Below are 23,887 nucleotides of genomic sequence, written 5' to 3' on the forward strand. Positions count from 1 at the left end.
TCTAATAAAGTGGCCACTGAGGGTAGAGCCTGGAATTTGCTTTTGGAATATTTTGGAGTTTGCAAAATTTCATAATATTGCATTCTAAATTTTATAAAGCATGTATAGCTTCTGCATTAGTGGGATAGGTTCCAAGCACAGCATAATTATTATACAATAGCAAGATGATAATGAGGGGTGCAGAAGAGGTTTACTATTGTTTCCAGTGATGAGGTACCCTTCTGGTATGGAAAGGTCGGAGAAGTAGAGAATTCTATATTGAAGATGAAAGGATATTTGATGGACTTTTATTTTTGGGGGCTGGTCTTGTGACCAGGGGACAAAGATTTGAAGTAGGTGACAAGCACTAGGCAGCTTATGGAAAGTGATTTGAACTGTATTGCCTGAAAGGGTCTGGAAACGGATCCAGTTGCAACTTGTGGATGAGAATTGAATAAACAATTGAAAGGAAAAAAAAACTGAGGGGAAAAGAGCAGGGACAAATTGGCGAGCTGTGTTAAAGAATTGGCACAGCAGGAAGGGCTAAGCAGCCTGTGGTGTACAACTTATATGGAGATCTGGTTTTGAACCATACAGTCTCATTGTTCAGGTTAAAGGTCACTGATAATCTAACTGTATGTAATTATTCCTTGTTGGGGTAAACTCCCTATGTAGAGTTGCTATTTATTTGGGGTAAAGGCTATTCAGTACATCTCCGGATCAGTTTCTTCAGGATAACAACTACTTAGTGCAATTGTACATTTTAAGAGCTGTCCATTGTTTAAATATGTGGGGTCATGGTTTAAACAAATAATGCTTTCCGTGAATAAAGGATGCAGTTGCTGTTAATTTAGGGATTGGTTTATTCACTGTGGTGTAGAGTTGCCAATGAGTTGGTTGTTTGGAAAGCCAATTCTTCTGTGTGCCTGTATCCTTTCATGGTAAAGTATGAATGAATCTTCAGTGAAGCCATATGAGCCTCTGTGTCAGTTTGTGTCTCAACAAATAGTTTGGACTTTACATCACCTTCTATCTGCGCGGAATATGTGTGCGGACTTGTACACTTGCTGCATCTCACTCGCACTTGCTTTTGGTAGTTAGTGCTTGCTACCCATGTCTTACACTCTCAGATAGCAGAGTGGGGTAGGGAATTAGATAGGAATGCAGGGAGTTGGAGGCAGATGGCTGATATGATCTGGACAAGGGCTGCAAATTGGTGGAAATTTGAAATTTTTTTTTATTTTGAAGTCTCTTGCCTGCGGAATATCTGACAGCAGTATTCCTTTCTGTGACAGCAGTAAGGGTCACTGGGAGCCCTGCCAAGCCGGGTATAGTGTCAGAGGAAATCCTCCTGTATTCTGTGTTGGGAGGGGGAGGGAAGCACTAGCTCTCAAATCCTTGGGATCTGCTGCCTGACTGTACTGGAACATTAGTGAAAATATCATTGCTGGCCGTGGCCCCAGCCTGCAACTCCCAGATGAGTGAGAGTGATCTCTGCAACAGCTGGGAAGTTGTGGCTCGCAAGGAGAAAATTACTCATGGTGGGGCGGGTGGTTCCAGCACTTGTTTTGATCAAGCTTTGAACGGCCACTGGCCCGAATTCATTTTTAATTTTTATTCAATGTTGTAATTTTACTGTGAATAATACCTGATTTATTGGGAGAGCCACAAGAGCTTGAGAGAGAGAGAGAGAGAGAGAGAGAGAGAAGCTACTCTGCCATTTGATAAGATAAAGCTGAATCATTCCCATGGTTGCACTTTCCTGCATTAACCTAGGCCTTAATTAACTTGAGTTCTACAAACATTGATTCCTGCCTTAAATATGCTGAGTCTCCACAGCTGTCTTGTGTAGAAAGTACCAAAGTTTCACGAACCACTTGGGTGACAATGTTTCTTGTCTGATGTGAACCCTCGCCTTGAGACTGATGCCTGGTGCCAAACACTCCAGCAGGGGAAACATTGTTATCAAGCCTCAAGAGGAATTTGAATGTTTCAATGGAAGTTGCTGAAGGTTTCTCATTTTTCCAAACCTGAGCATAGGCCAGTCTACTTCATCTTGCTTCATGTAACAAACAGACCATCCCATGCTATTGCTTATTGTATCTGCTCAAATTACTGACATTTTAACTGTACAAGGGCACTAACATCATTCTGGTTTTTTTAAAAACCATTTTAAAAAAAAGTCAATCCTAATTTTTTTCAACCAAAATTATCCCATTGTTTCCACATTTTCATTCCATGTGCCACGTCCTTAACAGGGATGGGAAACCTATGGCAGATGGGGAGTTATGGTAGTGTAGTGGTTTTCATAGCACTCTAGCACCAGCAGTCTGAGTTCAATTCCTGCGCTGTCTGTCAGGAGTTTGTACGTTCTCTCTGTGGGTTTCCTCCAGGTTCTCTGGCTTCCTCCCACATTTCAAAGACGTACGGGTTGGTAGGTTAATCGGCTGCATTGATGTAATTGGCTGGCACTAACCCATTGGCCAGAAGGGCCTGTTACCATCTGTATCTCTAAACAAATAAAGTGAGAGGGCACCGACAAAATTTTTTCCAGCTCTTCACGTGCAGTGCTGACCCTCGATTCTTTAAACCCCACCCATAATAAAAAGATACATAATGATTATCTTTACCATCAAATGAATCAGCAAATGGTTTTTCTTTTACAACCCAAGAGCAGTGAGATGTTTTCACAGGAAATGTCCCACACCAGCTTGGAGCCAGGTGGACGGTTGTGAGAACACGTGATGTTGGATTGTATATTTTGCAATCCTTGCAGATCTTAAATGGTTACAATGACAATACAATTTAGAAATGTGTTTTTAATTTTTTGAGATTAATATTAATAATCTTTGGACAGTTTCTAAATACTTTATTTCAGCCTGTCTGTACTTTTATTAGTAGTAAAATAATGAATACATGTAAACAAACAATTTTTTTTAAAAAGGCCATAATTATTTTTACTAATTCATTAATCAGTGATAATCTCTGCTGGCATGTGTTTCACAGAAGGATATTGCTGATTTGGGTGCACACTCTCACCAACCCACAACCTTGCATTTACTTTAGCCTACCGAAGTCTCGTTGACCACACTGCCATCAAACTTGCTTTCATTAATAAACGATGTCCTTCCTCCAAATCATGAATGTGAACAACTGAAGCTCGTTACTGATTCCTGCAGCAACTTGCAAGCTCACAGCCAAACTACACATTTATTCTATTTTCTGTCCATTCTCATTACTTAATAAATCCCAGTGAATATCCACAGTGCTTTTTAATAAAAGCCTTCAGAAAGTCAATACACAACCACCGGTTTCTCCTTTCTCTTTTACCAGTTAGATACCCTTTCATTAATCAGTATTATTCTGCCTAGTCCTATTATGATTTAAATATCCTGTAACCACTTCCTTAGTAGGAAAAGGCTGTATCTGTTACTATTGCTGACGGTGAAGTTAGGAATTAATCTTGATGATATTTTTCTGGCACAGTATTGGTTAGTTACTGAGCAAAACGTCCTTTCCACTATCTAATCAAATGCTCCCAATGCAGAAGCTGCATGGGTTCGGTGAGCCGGAGACTACACCGGTTTTGTCAAGTCAAGTTTTTTGTCATTTAACTGTATAAATGTGTACCATCAAACAAAATGACATTTCTCCTGACCAAGGTGCATAGCACACATATCACACACCAATAACTTGGGAAAGTAAGGATGAAATCTACATATGAATTGCGCATAAAGTAAGGGAAAAGATTGAAGTTGTGGTTTTCCTGAATAATTTCCTTGATCCTTTTTAAATTTACTGTGTCAACCCATTCATGTGCCTTTCTGTATCTGAAGAAGACAATATCACTGGCATAACTGCATGTCATGAAATTTGTTATTTTTCAGCAGCAGTACTTAATAAAAATTACAATACAAAGTGTATGTAAAGAAAGAAAATTAAATAAGTAGTGGAAGAAGTGAGGGGGGAAACACTGAGGAAGTGTTCATGGGTTCATTGTCCAATCAGAAATCTGATGGTGGAGGGGAAGAAGCTGCTCCTGAAATGTTGAGTGTCTGTCTTCAGCCACCTGTACATTCTCCTTGATGGTAGCAATGAGAGCAGAGGCACGTCCTGGATGGTGGGGGTCCTTAATGATGGGAGTTGTCTCTTTGAAGGTGACCTGTATGCTGGGGTGGCGCGTGCTTATGATGGAGCTTTACAACTTTTTGCAGTTTTTTCTCATGGCCCCTCCATACCAGATGGCGATACAACCAGATAGGATGCATTGTGAAGTTTATTTCTGTCTAAAGCTTTACTGTTGAGTGCTAACCAAAGTCCCGATTTGTATTTTACAGACAGCAAGGCTATTGTGGATGGGAATCTGAAGCTTATCTTGGGCCTGATCTGGACTCTCATCCTCCATTATTCTATCTCTATGCCCATGTGGGAAGATGAGGATGACGAAGATATCAAGAAGCAGACTCCCAAACAGAGATTGTTGGGATGGATCCAGAATAAGATCCCACAACTGCCCATCACCAACTTTAACCGAGACTGGCAGGATGGCAAGGCACTGGGTGCCCTGGTGGACAACTGTGCACCAGGTAGGCGGGTGAGAGGGTGGTGGGGTTAGTGCAACTATTTAAAACAAGCTTGGCTTTTAAACCTGAGTGTATTCTGGTGAATGAATGGAAGATTTGCTGTGACTGGAGGGTAGCTGCATTATGTGCTCAAGGAGATGGCAGAAACTGACAGTATCAGTAGGGTCATAGAATTTACAGATGTGTAGCTGCAAGGAAAGGTGTGGAGAAATTTAGGGTTAACGTTGGGATTGGTGGCAGAGTTAAGTGATGAGAGAAAGGTGTGTGTTAACGTTGGGATTGGTGGCAGAGTTAAGTGATGAGAGAAAGGTGTGTGTTAATGTTGGGATTGGTGGCAGCATGGTTAAGTGTTGAGAATTTTGATGTGTTTGTGTTGGGGACCTGCACAAACTGCTGCAAGTTGTGTTAAGTACAACATGAATCCAGACAATATGTTGGCCTTTATTGCAAGATGATTTATTTATTAGGGTAGCGATGTCCTGTTGCCAGTTTGCAAGAACCTGGTCTGACTGTTGGTAATAGTGTGTTCCCATCTGCTCTTACTTTGAGGGTGGTTATATGTCGGTACAGGGAGCACAGACCGGATAGGCTCCTGGTTTGGTAGATTTGTTAAACAAGGTGAGATTACAGACATGAGAAAATCTGCAGATGCTGGTAAATCTAAAGCAGCGTGCACACAGTGCTGGAGGAACTCAGCAAGCCAGGCAGCATCCCTGAAAAAGAGCAAACAGCTGACGTTTTGGGCTGAGACCCTTCTTCAGGAATGATTAAGCAGATTGTGCCTTTTGCTCTCTGGAGGTCTGAAAAATAAGAAATGATCTCACCGAAATGTAAAAATTTCATGCAGGGCCTGACAATGGATATGGAGATGACGGTTTCTCCCACAGAGTTATCCAGAACCAGGGGTCACAGTCTCAAAATATTTTGTTGGCATTTCAGAATATGAGATTTCTTCACCTTGTTAGTAAGTCATTGGAATGTTCCATTCTGGGTGGCCTGTGGAGGTTTGGCAGTTAAGTATATTCAAGAAAAGTTGATAGATTTTAGATATTAAAGGAATCAAGATGTATGGGAGTTAGTGTTGGAAAGTGAAAGGTCAAACGTGGTCTTAATTGACAGAAGAAGCAAAAGGGTCAAGTGGACTACTCCCACTTCTCGTTGTGCACAGCAGTGCCTCATGGTTCACTTGACACAATTTCCCAGAATGACTCAGCTGGTGAAGGTGACCCTTGAAGGCTGTGAAGTAACAACACTGTGGACGTGATGGAGAACTGGGTCGTCCCCAAGAGCCCACCAAGCAAAGGGATGGGTTTGAAAGTGCTGAACTGGCAATGTTGGAAATGTTTAACAGAGCAAAATACAATTAAAGATAAAGAGAACCAGATGTGAGCTGGCCTGGCACAGCCCCAGCTCCTGCTACGTTACTGGTCATGAGCAGGAGTAGTGATGCTGCTTGCATGCGCAGCTGGGATGATTGGCCATCAATCATGGCATCAGCTTCACTGAGAGCTCTGTGTTAATGGCAGTTTTCTGGGTCCTGGTCCACAGTTACTGCACTTTAGATGTGTGTGTGAGATCTTTAATGTTCCATTGTGTTTGAGCAGAATAAAGTTACCCAGAACTAGGCCAATAGAATGAACTGGTGATGGTGGAAATGTTCGACATCCAGTGGTTATGGAGGTTGTAGTTTTTGGTGTGTGGGCTTTCTCAGCTGCCTGGTGCAGGGATTCCACACTGCTTTGGTTTTTTTGTTTGAATGGTGTTTGTTGTTCCCGCAGGTCTGTGCCCTGACTGGCAGGATTGGGACCCAAATCAGCCCGTGGGCAATGCCCGGGAGGCTATGCAGCAAGCTGACGACTGGCTGGGGGTTCCTCAGGTGAGTGTCTTCGTTCTCTGTATCTGTGAAGATACCACAGAATCTGTGGAGCAGGTTCAGTGGAATCTGTCTCCTGTGCATTTTTTTTATTTTTGGATCTAGACATCGTTCATACTCAATCAGATCTTCAAATTTATCCTCTTTTTTCCCCCCCCCCACCCCTCTTGCCTCTCACATTTGATCTCTCACCACGATCTTCTTTGCTCTCTTTGAAGGTAATTGCCCCTGAGGAGATTGTGGACCCCAATGTAGATGAACACTCGGTGATGACCTATCTCTCGCAGTTCCCAAAGGCAAAGCTGAAGCCTGGTGCTCCACTCAGAACAAAACTCAACCCCAAGAAAGCTCGAGCTTATGGGCCAGGTAAGGACATTCCTCTCCAAGTGATACCATAATTCCTGGCCCAATGACTATCCAGTACCTTTCTCAACTGTTTCCCAGGATAACGGGTGTTTTGTCCAACTGACCTGTACTAAGGGTTAGTTTTCTGCCTGTTGTATGTCCTTCCATCTAGGGTAAGGGACAGCAGAAGATGAGGCAGGGCAAACCCTTGGGCTTGGGGAATGGTATGTCATCTTGACCATATCCTTAAATCAGGTGTGAGGGATAGTGGTGTCCTTTGACCTGGTAGGAATGTTATTGTGATAGTGCCTCTCATATCTGATTCTAGGTATTGAGCCACAAGGTAACGTAGTCCTAAAGCCTGCAGAATTTACAGTGGAGACGATCAATGCTGGTCTTGGAGAGGTCCTGGTGTTTGTGGAAGATCCTGAAGGCCACACTGAAGAGGTAATGAATGTGCTTTTCGGTAGTTGTTTTCAACAATAGATATTGTTGAAGACCGTCGTTTAATGCTTATTGCTACTTGCTCTGAAGGGTTTATTGTAACTGTTTTTGTGTTGGCATTATAATGTGTACCTTGTGTATGCTGAAGTGGCTGGCCGGGAATAATCCATGCAGAGCAGAATGACCATTTTATTTTCTTTGTACAGGCACGAGTGGTTGCAAACAACGACAAGAACCGCACTTACTCTGTCTCCTACATACCCAAAGTTGCTGGACTTCATAAGGTAACTCTTTGATCAGGTCATCCAGGACGAGCTTCGTCTCAGACTTCATACATCCCATTGGCGTGCCCTGTCCTTGAGCAGGGGATGTAAATTGCTCCACTCGGATATTTGGAATTCCTGCTGGGTTTTCTCCCCATCAGTAATGTTTGGGAACTACATGCCAGAAGCTCTTGGGTGAAGCAAACCCACTGATGACACTTTGGTACATCAGAAAACTGTGCTGCTTCTCAATAATCTGCACCTCAACTCTGCTGCTTGTCCTGGGGTTCTAATTGGGGATTGAAGACCATCTTGACCTTGATAGATCCATTCTGACCCTAGTGTCCTAATTTTTTTAAGAAGGGGTGATGTGTGTCTACATTTTCTACCACCCTTTGTGCCTGGAAGAGTCTCCTGATATCCCATCTTAAAAAGCTCATTCTGGTTTCTGTGCCTTGTTTTCACCAAATCAGAGGGAGTAGCTTGCAAGTATGTCATTTGCTTCTTGGGTTATCTTCGAACTTGGTCAGATCACCTCTTAATGTTCTAAACTTAGTGCAACCATTCCAGGTCAGATTGCAGCTGTAGATCCCTGTACTCCATATGAATGGCTGATAGGAAGATGGGCTTATTGTACTGTGGTACACAACAGTCAAACTTACATTAATGTTGCCTTTTTGTGCTCACTTCCAGGTAACAGTTTTATTTGCTGGGCAGCAAATTGACAAAAGCCCTTTCAAAGTCCAGATCGGCATGGCTCTGGGTGATGCGAACAAGGTGACTGCTCAAGGCCCGGGTCTGGAGCTGAATGGGAATGTTGCCAACAAGCCAACCTACTTCGACGTTTATACTGCAGGTGAGTTCCAGGGTGAAGGTGATAAGAGGGAAAGGCAAAAGGCCTCCCCACTCCATCTACCTATCACCAACTTGGTTCTCCTTTCCTCTCTCTCCACCTCCTTATTCTGGCATCCTTCCCCTTCCTTTCCAGTCCTGATCATGGCTTGACATGGTGACTGTTTATTCATTTCCGTAGATACTGCCTGACCTGCCGAGTTCCTCCAGTGTTTTGTGTGCGTTAATGAGATGATGTTTTAATTTTAAAGCTGATTTTTTTTTTTGGAGTAAATATCCTCATTCAATGGAAGGGTGACTCTGCAGGGAAAGAAGCCAATAGCCTAACATGGTCCATCTCTGGCTCAGTTCTTAGACCTTCTCAGTTTTAGTTTGTATGCCACGTTTCCATGTAAATGTAATAATTGGTTCTCCATGTTCACATCCAGTCACCTCTCATGATTTTCAAATGTTTCAGTGTAGTGTGCTCCTGCTCCCCAAGACTTTTACCCTCTCTAGCCCTTTTGCCCATCATTGTGAATTGGTAAGCTTAGTTTACTGACCCACTTTCCTGAGGAGTTCTTTTCTACTCTCTTGAACAAAGCCTTTTGAGCATCTCTTTAGGTCCCCCTGTAACCTGCTTTTCTTGGTGTAGAACAAATCTAGCCCGTGTCCCCTCCTCTTGCAGAGGTCTCTTTCCCCCATTGAGTCTGTCTAGTAAACCACCTCTGCTTTTATTGTCCTTGTTCTCTAAGACCTGTTCAGCAGAGGTTTGTAAACTTTCATCAGACATTCATGTTCTTGCATTTGCTATCCTGTTTGGAGTCTGTAGCTTGGGACTGGGAAGGGGTTGTGTTGGGTGACCACGTGTGTCTAGAGACCCTCCTCTGATTCCATTGCATTTTAATGTTGATGAAGAATGGTAACTTCTGCCCAGTGCGGGTTGCTGTTGTTGAGGCTGTACTGACAACAGCCCCTTTACCTACAGGTGCTGGATCAGGAGATGTTGGCGTTGTCATCGTTGATCCCCAAGGCCGGCGGGATACAGTGGAAGTGATTCTGGAGAATAAAGGAGACAATGTTTATCGCTGCACTTACAGACCTCTACTCGAAGGTCCTCACACCATCCATGTGACTTTTGCTGGAGCCCCAATACCCAAGAGTCCCTTCAATGTGAACATCTCAGAAGGTAAGGTCACAACACACTGCTCCTGGGCTCTTCTGGGCAAGGAACCTTTGTCCTGCACTCCATTGCTTAGCTTTTTTATCTTGAGAGGGAGGTTATGGGAAAAGTGACCAGAGGGGAGGTTAAGAGGTGGGGAAACAATCATACCTTTGGTGAAGTGGAAGGAATGTGAACATGAGGGTATGGGATGGGCAAGGAGTAAGAATGTTTAGGGGTGGGGGAGCTCAGAAGTACAAAGTATAATGGGGGGTAATTGAATGTTTGTGGGCCAGTGTCATGATAGAGATTGTAAAATGAGTGGTTTGTGAAGTTAGAGAGAGTGGGCTGGGTGAGGGGACCAGGCAACGAATTGAAGGCTGACACTTTACAAGTAGTGACACTTGTTAATGCCACAAACGCAGTCAATTGTAATTTTTTTGGTTCGGGGGGGAAAGACAATAATCTTCTGAATGGAGCCTGTGGGTCACTGCAGTAAAGCTCCCACGGGCTGTCTGAGTGTGCGTGTATGTAAAAGAACCTTCATTTCTAAGGCGTCCTTTTGCAAACCCCAGAGTGATTCAAAATGGTTTGCAACGCGTGAAGTCACTGTTTTAACGCGGGGGCCACAAGTCACGGTAACCAGAGTGTGTTTAATGTCTTTTTGTTTTTTGCATATGATGTTGATACAGTTAACCAGAACAAGAAAGGAGAACTTTTTGACTTCAAGCAGTGCTGTCAAACATTTTGACATTCTCGAGTGGGTTCCAGCATGGAACTTGAAGTTTTGTTAATTGACCAAGAATAGGCAGTGTTGACCTTGTGGCTGATTGAATTGAAATGCCTCGTTGCCGACCTGATCCTGTGCCATTAGTTATTCTCTATTCTGGGTTATGGTCAGACGCTAATGGCATGATTCTTTAGCACTGTTATTGAAACAAATGATTATCATACTCTGGGGAGAAATCTTGCTTTGCTATCAATACAGATTCAGTTTGTAAGGTATTTAGTTTCCTACCATAAACGAACCATTTGGATATTGATTAAATGACTACAGATATGGGTGGGGAAAGTTGCCTGGTTGGAGATCCAGTTGAGCAGACATGAAGATGCTGCCAGCTTCCATGTCAATAGGCCAGCTTTGCTTCTAGCCATTGGGCAACATTAGAATGAAGGAACACATGTTTTTCTTTCCCTGTGACCTTGAATAGCCCGCTTGTTAAATAAAGCCTGCTCTGAACAGACAATAAATTTGTGGTGAGCAAATGGATCTCGTGGGGGTTGTTTTTATCAATTTCCTCATGCATGTTGAGAAAAAAGAGCTTTTGTTCTGTTGGGTGTCTATCTTGTTCACAGCTTTCCAAAAGATAAAATGACTGGACAGCATTTTCAGAGCGGATTTAGTTTCTCGGGGTCACAATGGGTGGCGAGGGCACTCTCCTGGTTGGAGAGGGAACAAGCTTGGGTTTAAGGCAGGGGTTCTCAACCTGGGGCCTACAGATCCCTTGCTTAATGGTGGTGGTCCATGGCATTAAAAAAGGGTTGGGAACCCCTGCTTTAAGGAGGGGATTGGTGGTTTGAAAGTTTCCAATGCACAGTTATTGAATTGGTAACATTGGGGCCAATCTGGAAGGCTAGTTAGTACAGAAAGTCAAAATGAAGCTGAACTAGCTGTGTTCTCCTTGAAGATGAGGCTGATTATACTGGGGCAGTAATGAAGGTGCAAGATTGTTCTGACCATGGTCTGTTGGAGTTGGGTGTGCTCTGGCAGTCATTTGGAGGCTGAGACTATGAAAGTGGTTTGGAAGCTGGGGCTGTGCTGTAGTAAGGCAGAGACTGCGTGGCACTGGGCACTGCAGAATCTTCTCTCCACTCTAAAAATGTGCCTGGTTGTCAGACTGGAGAGCTTGGAGCGCCAAGATACTCCCCCAACCCCACTTTCATGGAACTGCAGGAAACGGCACCGAGCTCTGCCACTCAACACCGTATGTTACATCTCTCTCATCTTTTCTTCTTCATGATCTGTGCCCGGACTGACTTCAGGACCCCCCCCTCCGGCCCAGGCTGCTACACCAGCTCCAATTATGATTGTTCCTCAGTCCATCCGCACCCCGCCGGCAGAGAAGGCAAAGAAAGCGCCACCCCCTCCTCCCAAACCCAAACGACCACGTTAGTATTGGCCTGAGCTGAGTGGTTGCCTGTGCTTCTGTCTGTACCAAGAGTTACTGGTCCTGCTTGTCTGACGGGTGCTAGTCACATGTCTGAGAGGACTTGAGCTGTGTGTCTGACTATACCTGTGAACAGTGTGCCTCTGTCTGTACAAGAAATTGCTGGTCGTGCCTTCCATGCATGCGGGTACTGGCTAATGGGCCAGTCCCTTCCCTGGGATGGTCATTGGCCCCATGAGTCAATGCAAGTCTTACGTGGGCTTGCGTGGTTAGTGGCTTCTTATTCCTGGTCTTTACTAACTCAGTCATGAGATGTAGTGCGATTGTTCTGGGGTGGGCAAGTTGGCTGTCATGTTCTGCTGGAATGGCTCTGCACTTCTGCAGTTCTTGAGTGGAGTGGTTTGTTAATCACCAGATTATTCTGTGCATTCCTTTTTCGAGAACTGTTTCTCCAACTTGATGGAGGTTGGGTCATGTGATTAAATCACAATCAATTAGTCAGTGTGCAACAGAAAATCAGGCCCTTCCCCCCCCCCAGCTGGTCCTTGCCAATCAAGATGCCCATCTGAGCTACTCATATTTGCCCATATTTAGCCCATGGCCTTCTAAACCGTTTGTGTCTGTATGCCTGCCCAGTGGTTATTGTAACCTGCCTGAACCACATTCTCTGACTGCTCATTCCACAAACATGCCATCCTTTCTATCAGCAATATAAGAGTGGCCCTTGGGTTCTGATTAAATATTTCCCTGTTCACCTGAAACCTATCCACTTCAACTTTTTGAATTCCCCATCTCTGGAATGAAAGAGTTCATTTGTATACTTCGAAGATCACTTCTGTCTTTTATGCTTCAGGGAAGAAAGTCCTAGGCTGCCCAACCACCTCCCTATAATTCAGTCCCCCACATTCTGGCCACGTCCTTTCTGCACAATTTCCAGTTTAATAGCATCTTTCCTGTAGCAGGGCAACCTACACTGGACATAATAATCAAAGTCTGCCCAGCATTCTGTACCACCGCACCACCACCTGCCAGTGCCTGGCTGATGAAGGCCGGCAAGTCAAAAGCCCTCAACACCTTCTGTACCTGTTCCATTTCAGTGAGCCATGTACTTGTTGGAACACAAAGTTCCTCTATTCTCAAGTCCTACCTTGATATGACTTCCTAAAATCCAGCGCCTCACCAATGGCAAAAATCCATCCCTCCAAGCACTTTGCTGATCAAGACCCCTCCCCCCTATAATTTTTGATAACATGCTGTTTGGGCTTCGTACATTTCCTCTCCTGGACAGGAAGATGGTCTGTCATCTGTATGTGGAGAGGTTGTCCCTCCCTGGGCCAGTGGTTAGGAGCAGGATCCCTTGCTGACTTCTCGTATTTCTATCCCAGCATTGTGGGCGATGTCCAGAAACCCTCTCTATCAGAGTGGAGCCTCTGGCCTGAGGCAGAGTTTGTGGCCGAGGTGGCTGCTGGTTTATTTGCTTGCTAAGCTGGCAGGTTTTCCGATTCCTCGTGACAGGAGTCCTGCAGATGTGGGAATGTGATGTGACTGTAGACTTGTGCTGGAGCTTTCTGTGCGTGCGATGTCCTGACATTAACCTGAATCACGTGTGTTTTCTGCCAGCGTGCAATCCCAACGCATGTCGTGCCTCGGGGAGAGGTCTGCAGCCCAAAGGAGTGCGGGTTAAGGAGGTGACTGACTTCAAAGTCTTCACCAAAGGAGCTGGCACTGGAGAGCTGAAGGTTGTCATCAAAGGACCCAGTAAGTTGGCTGGTAGGGATTGTGCATCCAGCTTGGCTGGGGACACAATATCATTTGGGGAAGGGATGGGAGGAAGTGATCCTGGGTTAAGTGGTGGAACACATTTCCTGTGTCTGTGGGTCGGTTCTGGACTAGTGTGGATCACTCTCTTTCCACACTGCTGTCCACTATGCACCCCACACCTATCCAATAGAGGACGAGCAGTCAGCTAACGTCACTCACTGGCCTCCGTCTCTCTTCCAGAGGGCACAGAGGAGCCTGTGAAGGTTCGGGATGTCGGCGACGGTGTCTACGAATGTGAATATCATCCGATGATTGGAGGCAAATATGTAGTGACCATCACCTGGGGTGGTTATGCTATTCCAAGAAGGTGAGTCAGAGTTAGCAAAACATATGCCATATGGAGACAGAATTAACTTGGTTAACTACAACAGAGGTTCTCCCTTCCCTGGTTCCAGTTGTACTTGCCTAATGTCCTGTAGGACAGGGGTTCCCAACCTTTGCTATGCCATGGATCCCTACCATTGACTGAGGGGGTCTCTAGACCCCAGGTTGTAAACCCCTGATCTAGGACTTTAAATTAAACTTTTGGTTTTAAGGAATTTAACAACACGTTGGACAGGACACTCAAATTTCATAAGACACAGGGGCAGGATTAGGCCATCCTGCTCATAAGTCTGCCCCACCATTCCGTCCTGTCTGATTTATTATCCTACTCAACCCCATTCTCTTGTCTTCTCCGTGTCACCTTTGATGCCCTGAGTAATCAAGAACCTAACAACCTCTGCTTTAAATATTCCAGATGGCCTTCACAGCTGTCTGTGGCAATGAATTCCACAGATTCACCACCCTCTGACTGAAGAAATTCCTCTTCAACTCTGTAAATGCAATGTTGGCATTCATTTCAAGAGGACTAGAGTATAAAAGCAAGGATGTAAAGCTGAGGCTTATAAGACATTGGTCAGACCACAATTGGAATATTGTGAACAGTTTTGGGCCGCTTATCTAAGGAAAGATGTGCAGGCATTGGAGAGGGTCCAAACAAGGTTCACAAGAATGATTCTGGGATTGAAAGGGTTACCATGTGCGGTGCTCTGGGCCTACACTCAAATTCCCTGCTTTTTTTCCAGTTTAAAGCCATTGAACCTTTTCCAGTGTTAATTGAATGTAAGCTGCATTGTTGGGTGTGTGCATACTGACCTGTGTGTTGCCCCCCTCAGCCCGTTTGAAGTGCAAGTTGGACCTGAAGCTGGAGCTCAGAAGGTGCGAGCCTGGGGACCAGGGCTGGAGACCGGTGTGGTGGGGAAGTCAGCAGATTTTGTTGTGGAGGCAATTGGCACTGAAGTTGGGACACTAGGTAAGTGCTGTACCTTCTTGGGATAGTTGCGAAGGTCAACATGGGTTTGGATCTAAGCACCAGACTGATTTTCCTTGTGCATCTTCTTTCGGTTCAGTCTGTATTTGAATGATGCAGAGATGAGACTCTTGACAAGATATCAGGTGAACTGTTTCTGCGTCTAACAGGTCTTGGTGTACCTGCTTTGGGGATAGGCATCTGATGGCATGCGTTCTCCAGTCTGAGAGCTGCATTGTAATCTTTCTCTCCCAGGCTTCTCCATTGAAGGTCCGTCACAGGCGAAGATCGAGTGCGATGATAAAGGGGATGGCTCGTGTGACGTGCGATACTGGCCTACTGAGCCTGGTGATTATGCAGTGCATGTGATTTGTGATGATGAAGATATTAAGGATAGTCCCTTCATGGCTCACATCCTGCCAGCAAACAACGACAGCTTCCCAGAGAAGGTGAGTGTAGCGAGCTGGATGCTGACTACAATGGAACTGTGCACATCCAGTAGTTCTGCTGTCCCCCTGATCAAACAATATCCTGAGCACTGTAGGTCAGGGCGCTGACTTTTAGTGTCAACCTAATGGCTTTAGAAGAGTGCAAGAATACGACCAGAGGATGAAGGGTTAAAATCCTCAGGAGGATTGCATTATCTTGGCTTGTAATCTCCTGAGGGGTCAGGTCTAGCTTTGACCACTGTTGTCCAATCCTTTGCCTGTACAGATGCTGCCCTCCTCTAGCACAGGGGTTCACGACCTTTCTTTATGCTTTAGACCCCTACTATTAACCAAGGTATCTGTGGATCCCAGATTGGGCATCCCTGTCTAGCTGCTTGTTTGCTGCTTTTTTTTTTTGCAGACTTCCATCTATACTCTCCTGTCTCCAAATTCATGGTTGCTCTGCCTTCTCATTTAGTTCCTGCTTGTCTCCATAGCTTGTTATGGGTAAGGTAATACTCTTGTTTCGATCCTGCTCTCCAGGTGAAGGCTTTCGGCCCGGGACTGGAACCAACAGGCTGTATTGTAAATAAACCAGCTGAGTTTACAATTGATGCTCGAGCTGCTGGCAAGGGGGAGCTCAAGATCTACGCGCAGGTACTGCCTTGTACTCTTGGTCTGGGGGAGGTGGGAGGCAGCCTTGATGGGAGTGGGCTTGCTGATTTTTAAATCTTAAAAATTCAGGGCAGGTCGGCACGGGGTGCGAATATTCTATTTAATTAGATTTGAGGGTCTGTTTAAGAGACAGATTGATCATTCTCAACTGAGCTGGCCAAGCTTTCAGTTTGTTTCTGTGCCTTTCTAGGATGCGGAAGGTGTTCCCATTGACATTCAGATCAAAGATAACCGGGACAACACGTTCTTCTGTGTGTACGTGCCGCAGAAGCCCATCAAACACACCATCATCATCAGCTGGGGCTCTGTCAATGTCCCGAACAGTCCTTTCAGAGTAAGTGGGGAATGCGGGGGAAAGGTGGTCATATGAATGGCCTATTGAACCCAGTTGGAGGTTCTTGGGAAGGGATTGTGGGGTGCCAGAACTAGAAACCCGGAGATTCTTCCTGACGAAGAATGGGAGGAGCAGGTGGTTGGTGGTATCAGTGGGATTGGGTATTGGAGGGGTTGGAAGGGTTGGCAATGTTTGGAATGGGTCATTGCAATAAAAGATAAGTGTGATGAATTGATAAATCAGGAGAGGGAGCTGATGAGGTAATGGGCTGAAGAGACAGTGGTGAGTTTGGTGTTGCACACTGACATTTACCCGTGTTATATGACTTTTATTATAACTGAATGTGCTTAAACACATGGATGAAAGGAAAATGTGGGAAGGAAGGGTTAGATTGCGGGGTTGGTACCATGAAGGACCTTCATTGTTCTATGTGAACATTGTACCTCTAATTCTGTGCTGCTGCTTTGCTGTTCACTGGCTTGTGTCGTGAATTGACTGAAGTAACTTCCATTTCACACGTTCCCAGGTATCTGTGGGCGAAGGCTGTCACCCAGACAAGGTGAAGGTTTATGGACCAGGAGTGGAGAAAACTGGACTTAAGGCCAATGAGCCCACTTACTTTACGGTGGACTGCAGTGAGGCTGGACAGGGTGAGTTTCTGGGAAAATATCCACCCAGTTTCCTCCTTGATATTTAAAGAGGAAGGGGAGTAACACAAGCCAGTCAGTCAGAAGCTGATAGTAGGGAATCTAGTTAATAACTAGGGTAAAATTGATTTATACTTGGAAAACATGTGGGCTAACAGTGAGCTGATTGATTGGATTTGTTGAAGGCAAATCATGAAGGTTGTAGATTTGGACAAAGACATTTAACAACTGCTGCAACATGTTACTGATGATTGGCTTGGCCTGTGGTATCGTAAACCATGGGCATGACTGTCTGATTGTGTGCTGGGCTGTCTTCTGTTGGTCTCATGCTGCCCTCTCCTCTGACAGGTGATGTAAGCATTGGCATTAAGTGTGCGCCAGGGGTTGTGGGACCAGCCGAGGCCGACATCGACTTCGACATAATTAAGAATGACAACGATACCTTTACAGTGAAGTACACCCCCCCAGGCGCTGGGCGTTACACCATCATGGTGCTGTTCGCTGACCAGGTACAAGATGTTGCTCGGACCTTGTTACATAATTGTGTGCTCAGTTGCATTCTCGTCTGCCTTCTGCTGAAAGGGTTGGTGATTGTCTTGTGAAGAGTGTTCTTCCAGCCACAGGGGAAAGAGAAGGAGGTCCTGCAGCCTTCAACATCATCAATTTAAAGCTGTAGTTCCTGAACTGTCCGTTTCATAGCAATGAGGGTAAATAGAAAGCAATTCTGTCTGAAGAGGGGTTGGTGATTCTGGATGGTGAAATGTGGGGTGCCATCCAGCAATCTGGGGAAGAGAAGAGATGGAGCTGCTCTCTTTTGTGGCAGAATCTAGAACAAGGGAGTTATTGCTTTAAACATAAAGTGGATTGCCCATGTAAGCTGGAGCTGAGGCAATGTATTGTCTCTGAAGTATGTGAATCTTCGGATCTCTGGACAAGTGAAGTATTTGAATACTTTTGAAAAGTGGTAAGGGGATAAAAGAGGGTAGGGGGAACTTCTCAAGAATGCAGTTAGGTTGGCCACGATCTCAGTGAATGGTGGGGGTGAGTAATGGACCTTGTGGGATTTTCATGTAAGAGGCATGGGATGGTGTGTACCAGGTTGGGTCACTGTCATGCACTGTCTGAGAATCTATCCTGTGCAGTGCAGTTGCTTAGGACCTTTTGAGTAGAATGCTGAAATATCTTGGTCTTCCTGTAATTCTTTCTGATGTATTTTCTCATCTCCCAACTATGCCTTTTGCACCCTCCCTAATCATGTCCTGTCCAATTTATTTGCAGGAAATTCCCATCAGCCCATTCCACATTAAAGTGGAGCCGTCACATGATGCTGGGAAAGTCAAGGCTGAAGGTCCTGGACTGAACCGGACTGGTGAGGAAAGCTGACTGACTATGAGGGATGTGGTCACACTGTAGGTCACCCTCCCAGACAGTCCTGAACTGACTGGGTTGAATAATCACCTCCCAGCCACGGGAGCAACTGATTTGGGGGCGGGGGGGTAAGAAAATAAATCACTGGGTCTTCGAAAGTCAGCCTTGCCTTCCCACTCCTTGTAAGTGTGAAAATAAAAAGAGAAAAGATTGCTTGATAGCTGAGGTGGAAAATTCTGATGCAGCCTCTGGAGAATCTGATCAACCAAATTTGGCAATACTATTTTTTTCCCCCCTCTATTTATTGTTGGTTACTGAGGGCTGTTAATTGTAACAAATTGGGTTCTGATAATCCACAATCTTTCAAGGCCAGTGGATCAGGAGCTTCAAAGTGGTAAGAGTCCGCAAGTCCAACTCTAAGTCTGACCACCTTGCTCAGACTGAGCCTGGTGACGAGAGCTTTGAAGGCATATTAACCCTCACATGGAGCGTAGGTGGGAGTCTGACTAGTGTGGAAGATATGTGCAAATGCATATGTGCAGGAGGCACCCCCCCCCCGGGAAGTACTCAGCAGGCAGGCCAGGCAGCATCTGTGGAAAAGAGCACAGTCGACGTTTCGGGCTGAGAAACGGGCGAGAGGTGGGATGTCACGCTCCGATGTGTGGAGTTCCTGGATCCATGCTGTATTCATAGCAGATCACGTGCATTGTTTGCAGGTGTCGAGGTCGGGAAGCCCACCCACTTCACCGTCTACACCAAGGGGGCAGGCAAAGCCACTCTGGACGTACAGTTTGCCGGAGCAGCCAAGGGGGAGGCTGTTCGTGACTTTGAGATCATCGATAACCATGACTACTCCTACACTGTGAAGTACACCGCTGCGCAGCAGGTGGGGGACAGTGTGTGACAGTGGGGGGTGGGGGGAGTGGTTTGGGTGTGGAGCTGGGAGGTTGGTATTTGAACACAGTGGTTATTTGTATCCCGTGGGCTGGGGTGGTTGTGTACTGTGTCAGATTAGGTTGGGTGTTCGTGTTCTGTGATGAGTACCTGGGTTTGGTGAGTTAAACTTGGTGGACCATCACTTGGATTTATTTCTTTGGAGTCTTGTGTGCACTGATCTGAAGTTTACTGATGTGCTCTTTCAACAATCCATTGATTGCAGGGTAACATGTTGGTGACGGTAACCTATGGTGGCGACCAGGTTCCAAAGAGTCCATTCACGGTTAATGTGGCTCCACCTCTCGACATGAATAAGGTCAAAGTTCAGGGACTGAACAACAGTAAGGATGTTAACCCTTTTGTAAATATCTTGATGGCTATGCCTAGAAACTGCCTTGCATCGGTTGGGCTACTTACCTAAACACATCCTGGTGTTCTTTTTGCTGCAGAGGTTGACGTGGGGAAGGATCAGGAGTTCAGTGTCAACACGCGAGGCGCAGGGGGACAGGGGAAGGTTGATGTTAAGATCACATCTCCATCCCGCCGCCCCATCCCGTGCAAGGTGGAGACAGGACCCACCAGTGACGTTTACTCAGTTAAGTATATGCCACCTGAGGAGGGACCATACAAGGTGGACGTCGGCTACGATGGACATCCAGTTCCTGGAAGCCCCTTCACCGTGGAAGGAGTCATGCCTCCTGACCCCACCAAGGTGAGTCCACTGATGCAGGTGATGGTAGATCCCTTTTTCACAGTGGCTTACTGATGGCCAAGAGGTGGATGGTTATCTTGTATAGTCATGGAACAGAGAATGTCTTCTGCCCTTGTCCCTGTCCCACCAAACTCCAGATTATCAGTTTGGTTGACACTAGTATTTCTATTCATTGTAATGTGGAAATAATAACACACTTTTTCTGTAGATAGGGCCACTCTGCCTTCCCTCCCCAGAGAGTGGATCTATCCATCATTCATCCTCTGTCCACGTCACAAAAACATCATAATTTTGTAGGAACTTGTCGTGCTATGAAATAGTTTTCTTGTGTTATGACTTCCATCCACATAGCCAAAAGTACTTGATAGGCTGTGGCACAGAGCCTGGGCAGTATTTTAAGAGAACTTTCTGCTGCGATTGCAGTTTGACGTTTGCTGTGAGCCACATGATTATGTGACTTTGTAGGCAATAATGAGGAACTTTGGTTGCATTTCAGGTTCGTGCCTATGGACCAGGTCTGAAGGGAGGTGTGGTTGGAAAACCAGCTCCCTTTGCCATCGACACCAAGGGTGCTGGGACTGGTGGTCTTGGGTTGACTGTGGAAGGTCCATGTGAAGCTAAAATTGAGTGCCAGGATAATGGCGACGGCTCCTGCTCTGTCTCGTACCTTCCAACAGAGCCAGGTGAATATACAGTCAACATCCTATTTGCTGAGGCCCATATCCCAGGGTCCCCCTTCAAGGCAGACATCAAACCGGTCTTCGACCCAAGCAAGGTCACGGCCAGTGGACCAGGGCTGGAGCGGGGCAAGGTTGGCGAGGCAGGAACGTTCACTGTGGATTGCTCCAAGGCCGGGGAGGCTGATCTGACGATCGAGATCATCTCTGAGACTGGCGTCAAGGCCGAGGTTCACATTCAGAACAACAGCGACGGGACCTATACCATCACCTACATCCCGCCGTTCCATGGCATGTACACCATCACCATCAAGTATGGCGGGCATGCAGTACCCAAGTTCCCAGCTCGCGTCCGGGTCGATCCAGCTATTGATACGGCGGCGGTGAAGGTGTTTGGACCAGGAATAGAACCTCGTGGTAAGGGGACCGTCTATATGAGCACCTATTGTCACAGCTCCCACTGGGAGAACCGGATCTCTGATCCACCATGATGGAACAGCCGTGCCATTAAATCATTTTCAGAACTGCTTTTAGTGTGATTTCCAAAACTACACCTCTGGTGGGTGGCGTGGGGGGTTGACAAGGCAGGAGGAACATCAGTGAATTTAAGGAGGTGGTTGGAGTGGGGAGCTGCTTGGGAAATGACAATCCTCTGGTGGGGCGCTGACCTGTCTGTGGGAGAGCCTCTAACTAAACAATTTCTACTGGGGTTGATTGTGGGACTACTTTTGGTGCAAATATTCAGAGCAACAGGATCACTGTTGTGACGGGTAAATTAAAATCTAATCCCATTTCAACTTGTGTTCAGGGGTGCTCCGGGAGGTCACTACCGAGTTTACTGTGGACTGCCGAGCTATTAATAAAACTGGTGGGAACCATGTCAAGATTCGTATAGTTAATCCTTCTGGGGCCATGACTGACAGTTACATCAAGGACAAAGGTGATGGGACCTACCATGTGGAATATACAGCCTATGAAGATGGTGAGTAATATGTCTCCTCTTTTTAAAGTTAACTTAAAGTCCTTAAGGTTTTAAAGCATTTGATGACTCTGGGCTTGTACTGAACCTACTGAATATTTAAAGGCCCATCTAGAGTGGATGTGGAGAGTATTTTTCTGGAAATGAGAGTGTAGGAGAGAACACCCTCAGAATAAAAGAAGGCCCCTTTTGAACAGAGATTAGGAGGAATTTCTTAGCCAGAGGAGGTGAATCTGTGGAATTTGTTGCAATAGACGTCTATGGAGGCCAAGGAGAATAGAGCTGAGAAGGAAAACAAATCAGCCATGATCGAATGGTGGTGCAGATTTGATGAGCTGAATGATTTAATTCTGCTGATTGTGATGAGCACAATGCTGTTACAGCTTGGAACATCATAAGTTTTGGAGTTCAATTCCAGAGTCTGTGGAATGCATGGGTTTTCCCCAAGTGCTTCAGTTTCTTCTCCCAGTCCAAAGATGAACTGGGAAGGTTAATTGGTGATAAGGTTGGCGTTAAATCGGGGTGATTGGGGGTTGCTGGCACGGTGCGCTCGAAGAGCCTATTCCACACTGTATATTTAAATAAATTACTTGGAGACGATCATCTTCGGATGTGATTAATCATGCCTTGCAATGGATCCTCTTTCCACAATTTTGTTCACTTTTCTCTCTGACCTTGATGCTTCTGTTGGAGCAGTGATAGTTGCTGAAGGTTCCCCATACAATGTGTGCCTTTGGGCTGTGAAGCAAGAAGCTACTGTCTGATCGATTTAAAAACTGTAAAGCATGAACAAAGGAGGAATCAAAATTAGCTCGCTTTCCTCCTTTGTTCATGCTAAACTATGTAAGATAAAAAGGATGTCAGCTTGCAATTTGGTATTGGCCTGTTTTCTCTCTTACTGACCAGTGTTTTGTCTCCATTTTGAACACAATGTAAAGATTAGATACCAGTGAAGAATGTTTCCCCTTACACACCTGCTGTCTCTATTTTTAAGTTGTGTGTGTCTAGGCTAAAGTTTGCTAGAGATAAAAAGGGGTTGTGAAGAGTATAAAAAGCAGCAATCTCTTTGTGCAAGTGGGAATCTTCTCTTAAGCTGGGTCATGATAAGTGCTAAGAGCTAGAGGTAAAGATAAGGACATCGGGAGAGATAGAGATGGGAAACGCTGTTGGTCACTTGTGTTTCCCTCTGGCAGTATATTGTGTGGCGTGGATAAGTATTATCTTGTCTCTTATGATATAATTTTAATACGTATAAAGTGCCACCTTTGTTTGCGAATACCTCTTGCTGCTGAATCATCAAAGAAACAAGAATGAAACTTATGTTGCTTTTTACAAGGAAAAGTATCTGTTTATGGCAGTTTTGAGATGGGATGCATTTTGCTGTCAGCCTGCTATTGCTGATCTGTGCTTTTATAGTTTAACTTTCCATGTTGCTGACTCTTTCAGGAATGCACATGATTGAGGTGCTCTACGATGATGTCCCAATCCCCAAGAGTCCGTTCAGGGTTGGAGTGACTGAGGGCTGTGACCCCAGCCGTGTCCGGGCGTATGGGCCTGGTCTGGAAGGAGGTCTAGTCAACAAACCGAACCGGTTCACAGTGGAAACCAGGTGAGCTGCAGCCTTGGCAGTGGCTGATGATTAGGTATACACTGGATCACTCGTTTGACCTCTTCCTCAGTCCATGCAGACTCTTCTCTAACCACTGAATTATCAGAAAGATAAATCTGGTGAATGTTCCTTTTTGCCTTTCCCTTCTCTCCCATCACTGAGCCCTAGCTGTGATCCGGAGGTCTCCCGCAGTGTGGGTGGGTGGTGGGTGAGTGGGTAGATGAAACAAAACACATTTGATTGGCTTTAGGCATAACGTCTCGTGTAAACCGCAGCAAATACTGATCTTGGCCTGACACATTCTGTGTTTCTCTCTCCCTCTTTCCTACCCACCCCCCCCCCCCCGCCCCCAGGGGTGCAGGCACTGGAGGCCTGGGACTAGCCATTGAGGGCCCATCTGAGGCGAAAATGTCCTGTAAGGATAACAAGGATGGCAGCTGCAGTGTTGAATATATCCCCTTCACTCCTGGAGACTACGATGTCAACATAACCTTTGGGGGGCACCCCATTCCAGGTGAGCTCAGCCCAGCTAACCAGTAACTTTCCTTGTTTTACTGACACTACTGCCAGTTCAGCTGATGTCTTGTGAGCGGAGTCTCAGAGCAGTGAGGGAACGAGACTATGAGATGGTCCTCTCCCTCTCCCTCTCTGCAGCAAAATCATTGCTCCTATTTAGCCAGAGAGTGTTTGGCCATGTGGCCCTTCCCAACTTTTCCAATGTATAATGAGTTAATTGCTGATTGTCCATAATCTACTCTTCCA

General features: G+C 45.6%; 1 protein-coding gene across 7 annotated transcripts in view; it reads left to right on the forward strand.

Moving 5' to 3' along the window:
- The window catches only part of flncb (filamin C, gamma b (actin binding protein 280)), a 63,492-nt gene that overhangs the window by 12,817 nt on the left and 26,788 nt on the right, over window positions 1–23,887 (forward strand). For 4 of the 7 annotated variants that reach the window (XM_073066720.1, XM_073066722.1, XM_073066721.1 and 1 more), the window contains exons 2-24: window positions 4,317–4,565; window positions 6,341–6,438; window positions 6,654–6,801; window positions 7,109–7,227; window positions 7,431–7,508; window positions 8,181–8,343; window positions 9,307–9,507; window positions 13,269–13,406; window positions 13,650–13,776; window positions 14,627–14,763; window positions 15,016–15,209; window positions 15,732–15,845; window positions 16,054–16,197; window positions 16,724–16,847; window positions 17,193–17,353; window positions 18,123–18,213; window positions 18,929–19,098; window positions 19,372–19,489; window positions 19,598–19,860; window positions 20,357–20,954; window positions 21,346–21,519; window positions 22,963–23,125; window positions 23,479–23,639. In XM_073066720.1, the coding sequence (XP_072922821.1) occupies window positions 4,317–4,565; window positions 6,341–6,438; window positions 6,654–6,801; window positions 7,109–7,227; window positions 7,431–7,508; window positions 8,181–8,343; window positions 9,307–9,507; window positions 13,269–13,406; window positions 13,650–13,776; window positions 14,627–14,763; window positions 15,016–15,209; window positions 15,732–15,845; window positions 16,054–16,197; window positions 16,724–16,847; window positions 17,193–17,353; window positions 18,123–18,213; window positions 18,929–19,098; window positions 19,372–19,489; window positions 19,598–19,860; window positions 20,357–20,954; window positions 21,346–21,519; window positions 22,963–23,125; window positions 23,479–23,639 (3,933 nt within the window). Of the gene's footprint in view, window positions 1–4,316; window positions 4,566–6,340; window positions 6,439–6,653; window positions 6,802–7,108; window positions 7,228–7,430; window positions 7,509–8,180; window positions 8,344–9,306; window positions 9,508–11,523; window positions 11,650–13,268; window positions 13,407–13,649; window positions 13,777–14,626; window positions 14,764–15,015; window positions 15,210–15,731; window positions 15,846–16,053; window positions 16,198–16,723; window positions 16,848–17,192; window positions 17,354–18,122; window positions 18,214–18,928; window positions 19,099–19,371; window positions 19,490–19,597; window positions 19,861–20,356; window positions 20,955–21,345; window positions 21,520–22,962; window positions 23,126–23,478; window positions 23,640–23,887 lie in introns of all 7 variants that reach the window. The other 3 variants (XM_073066717.1, XM_073066719.1, XM_073066718.1) reach the window with 1 other exon arrangement.

Source organism: Hemitrygon akajei, chromosome 14 (assembly GCF_048418815.1).
Source record: "Hemitrygon akajei chromosome 14, sHemAka1.3, whole genome shotgun sequence".
NCBI classification, from domain to species: Eukaryota; Metazoa; Chordata; class Chondrichthyes; order Myliobatiformes; family Dasyatidae; genus Hemitrygon; species Hemitrygon akajei.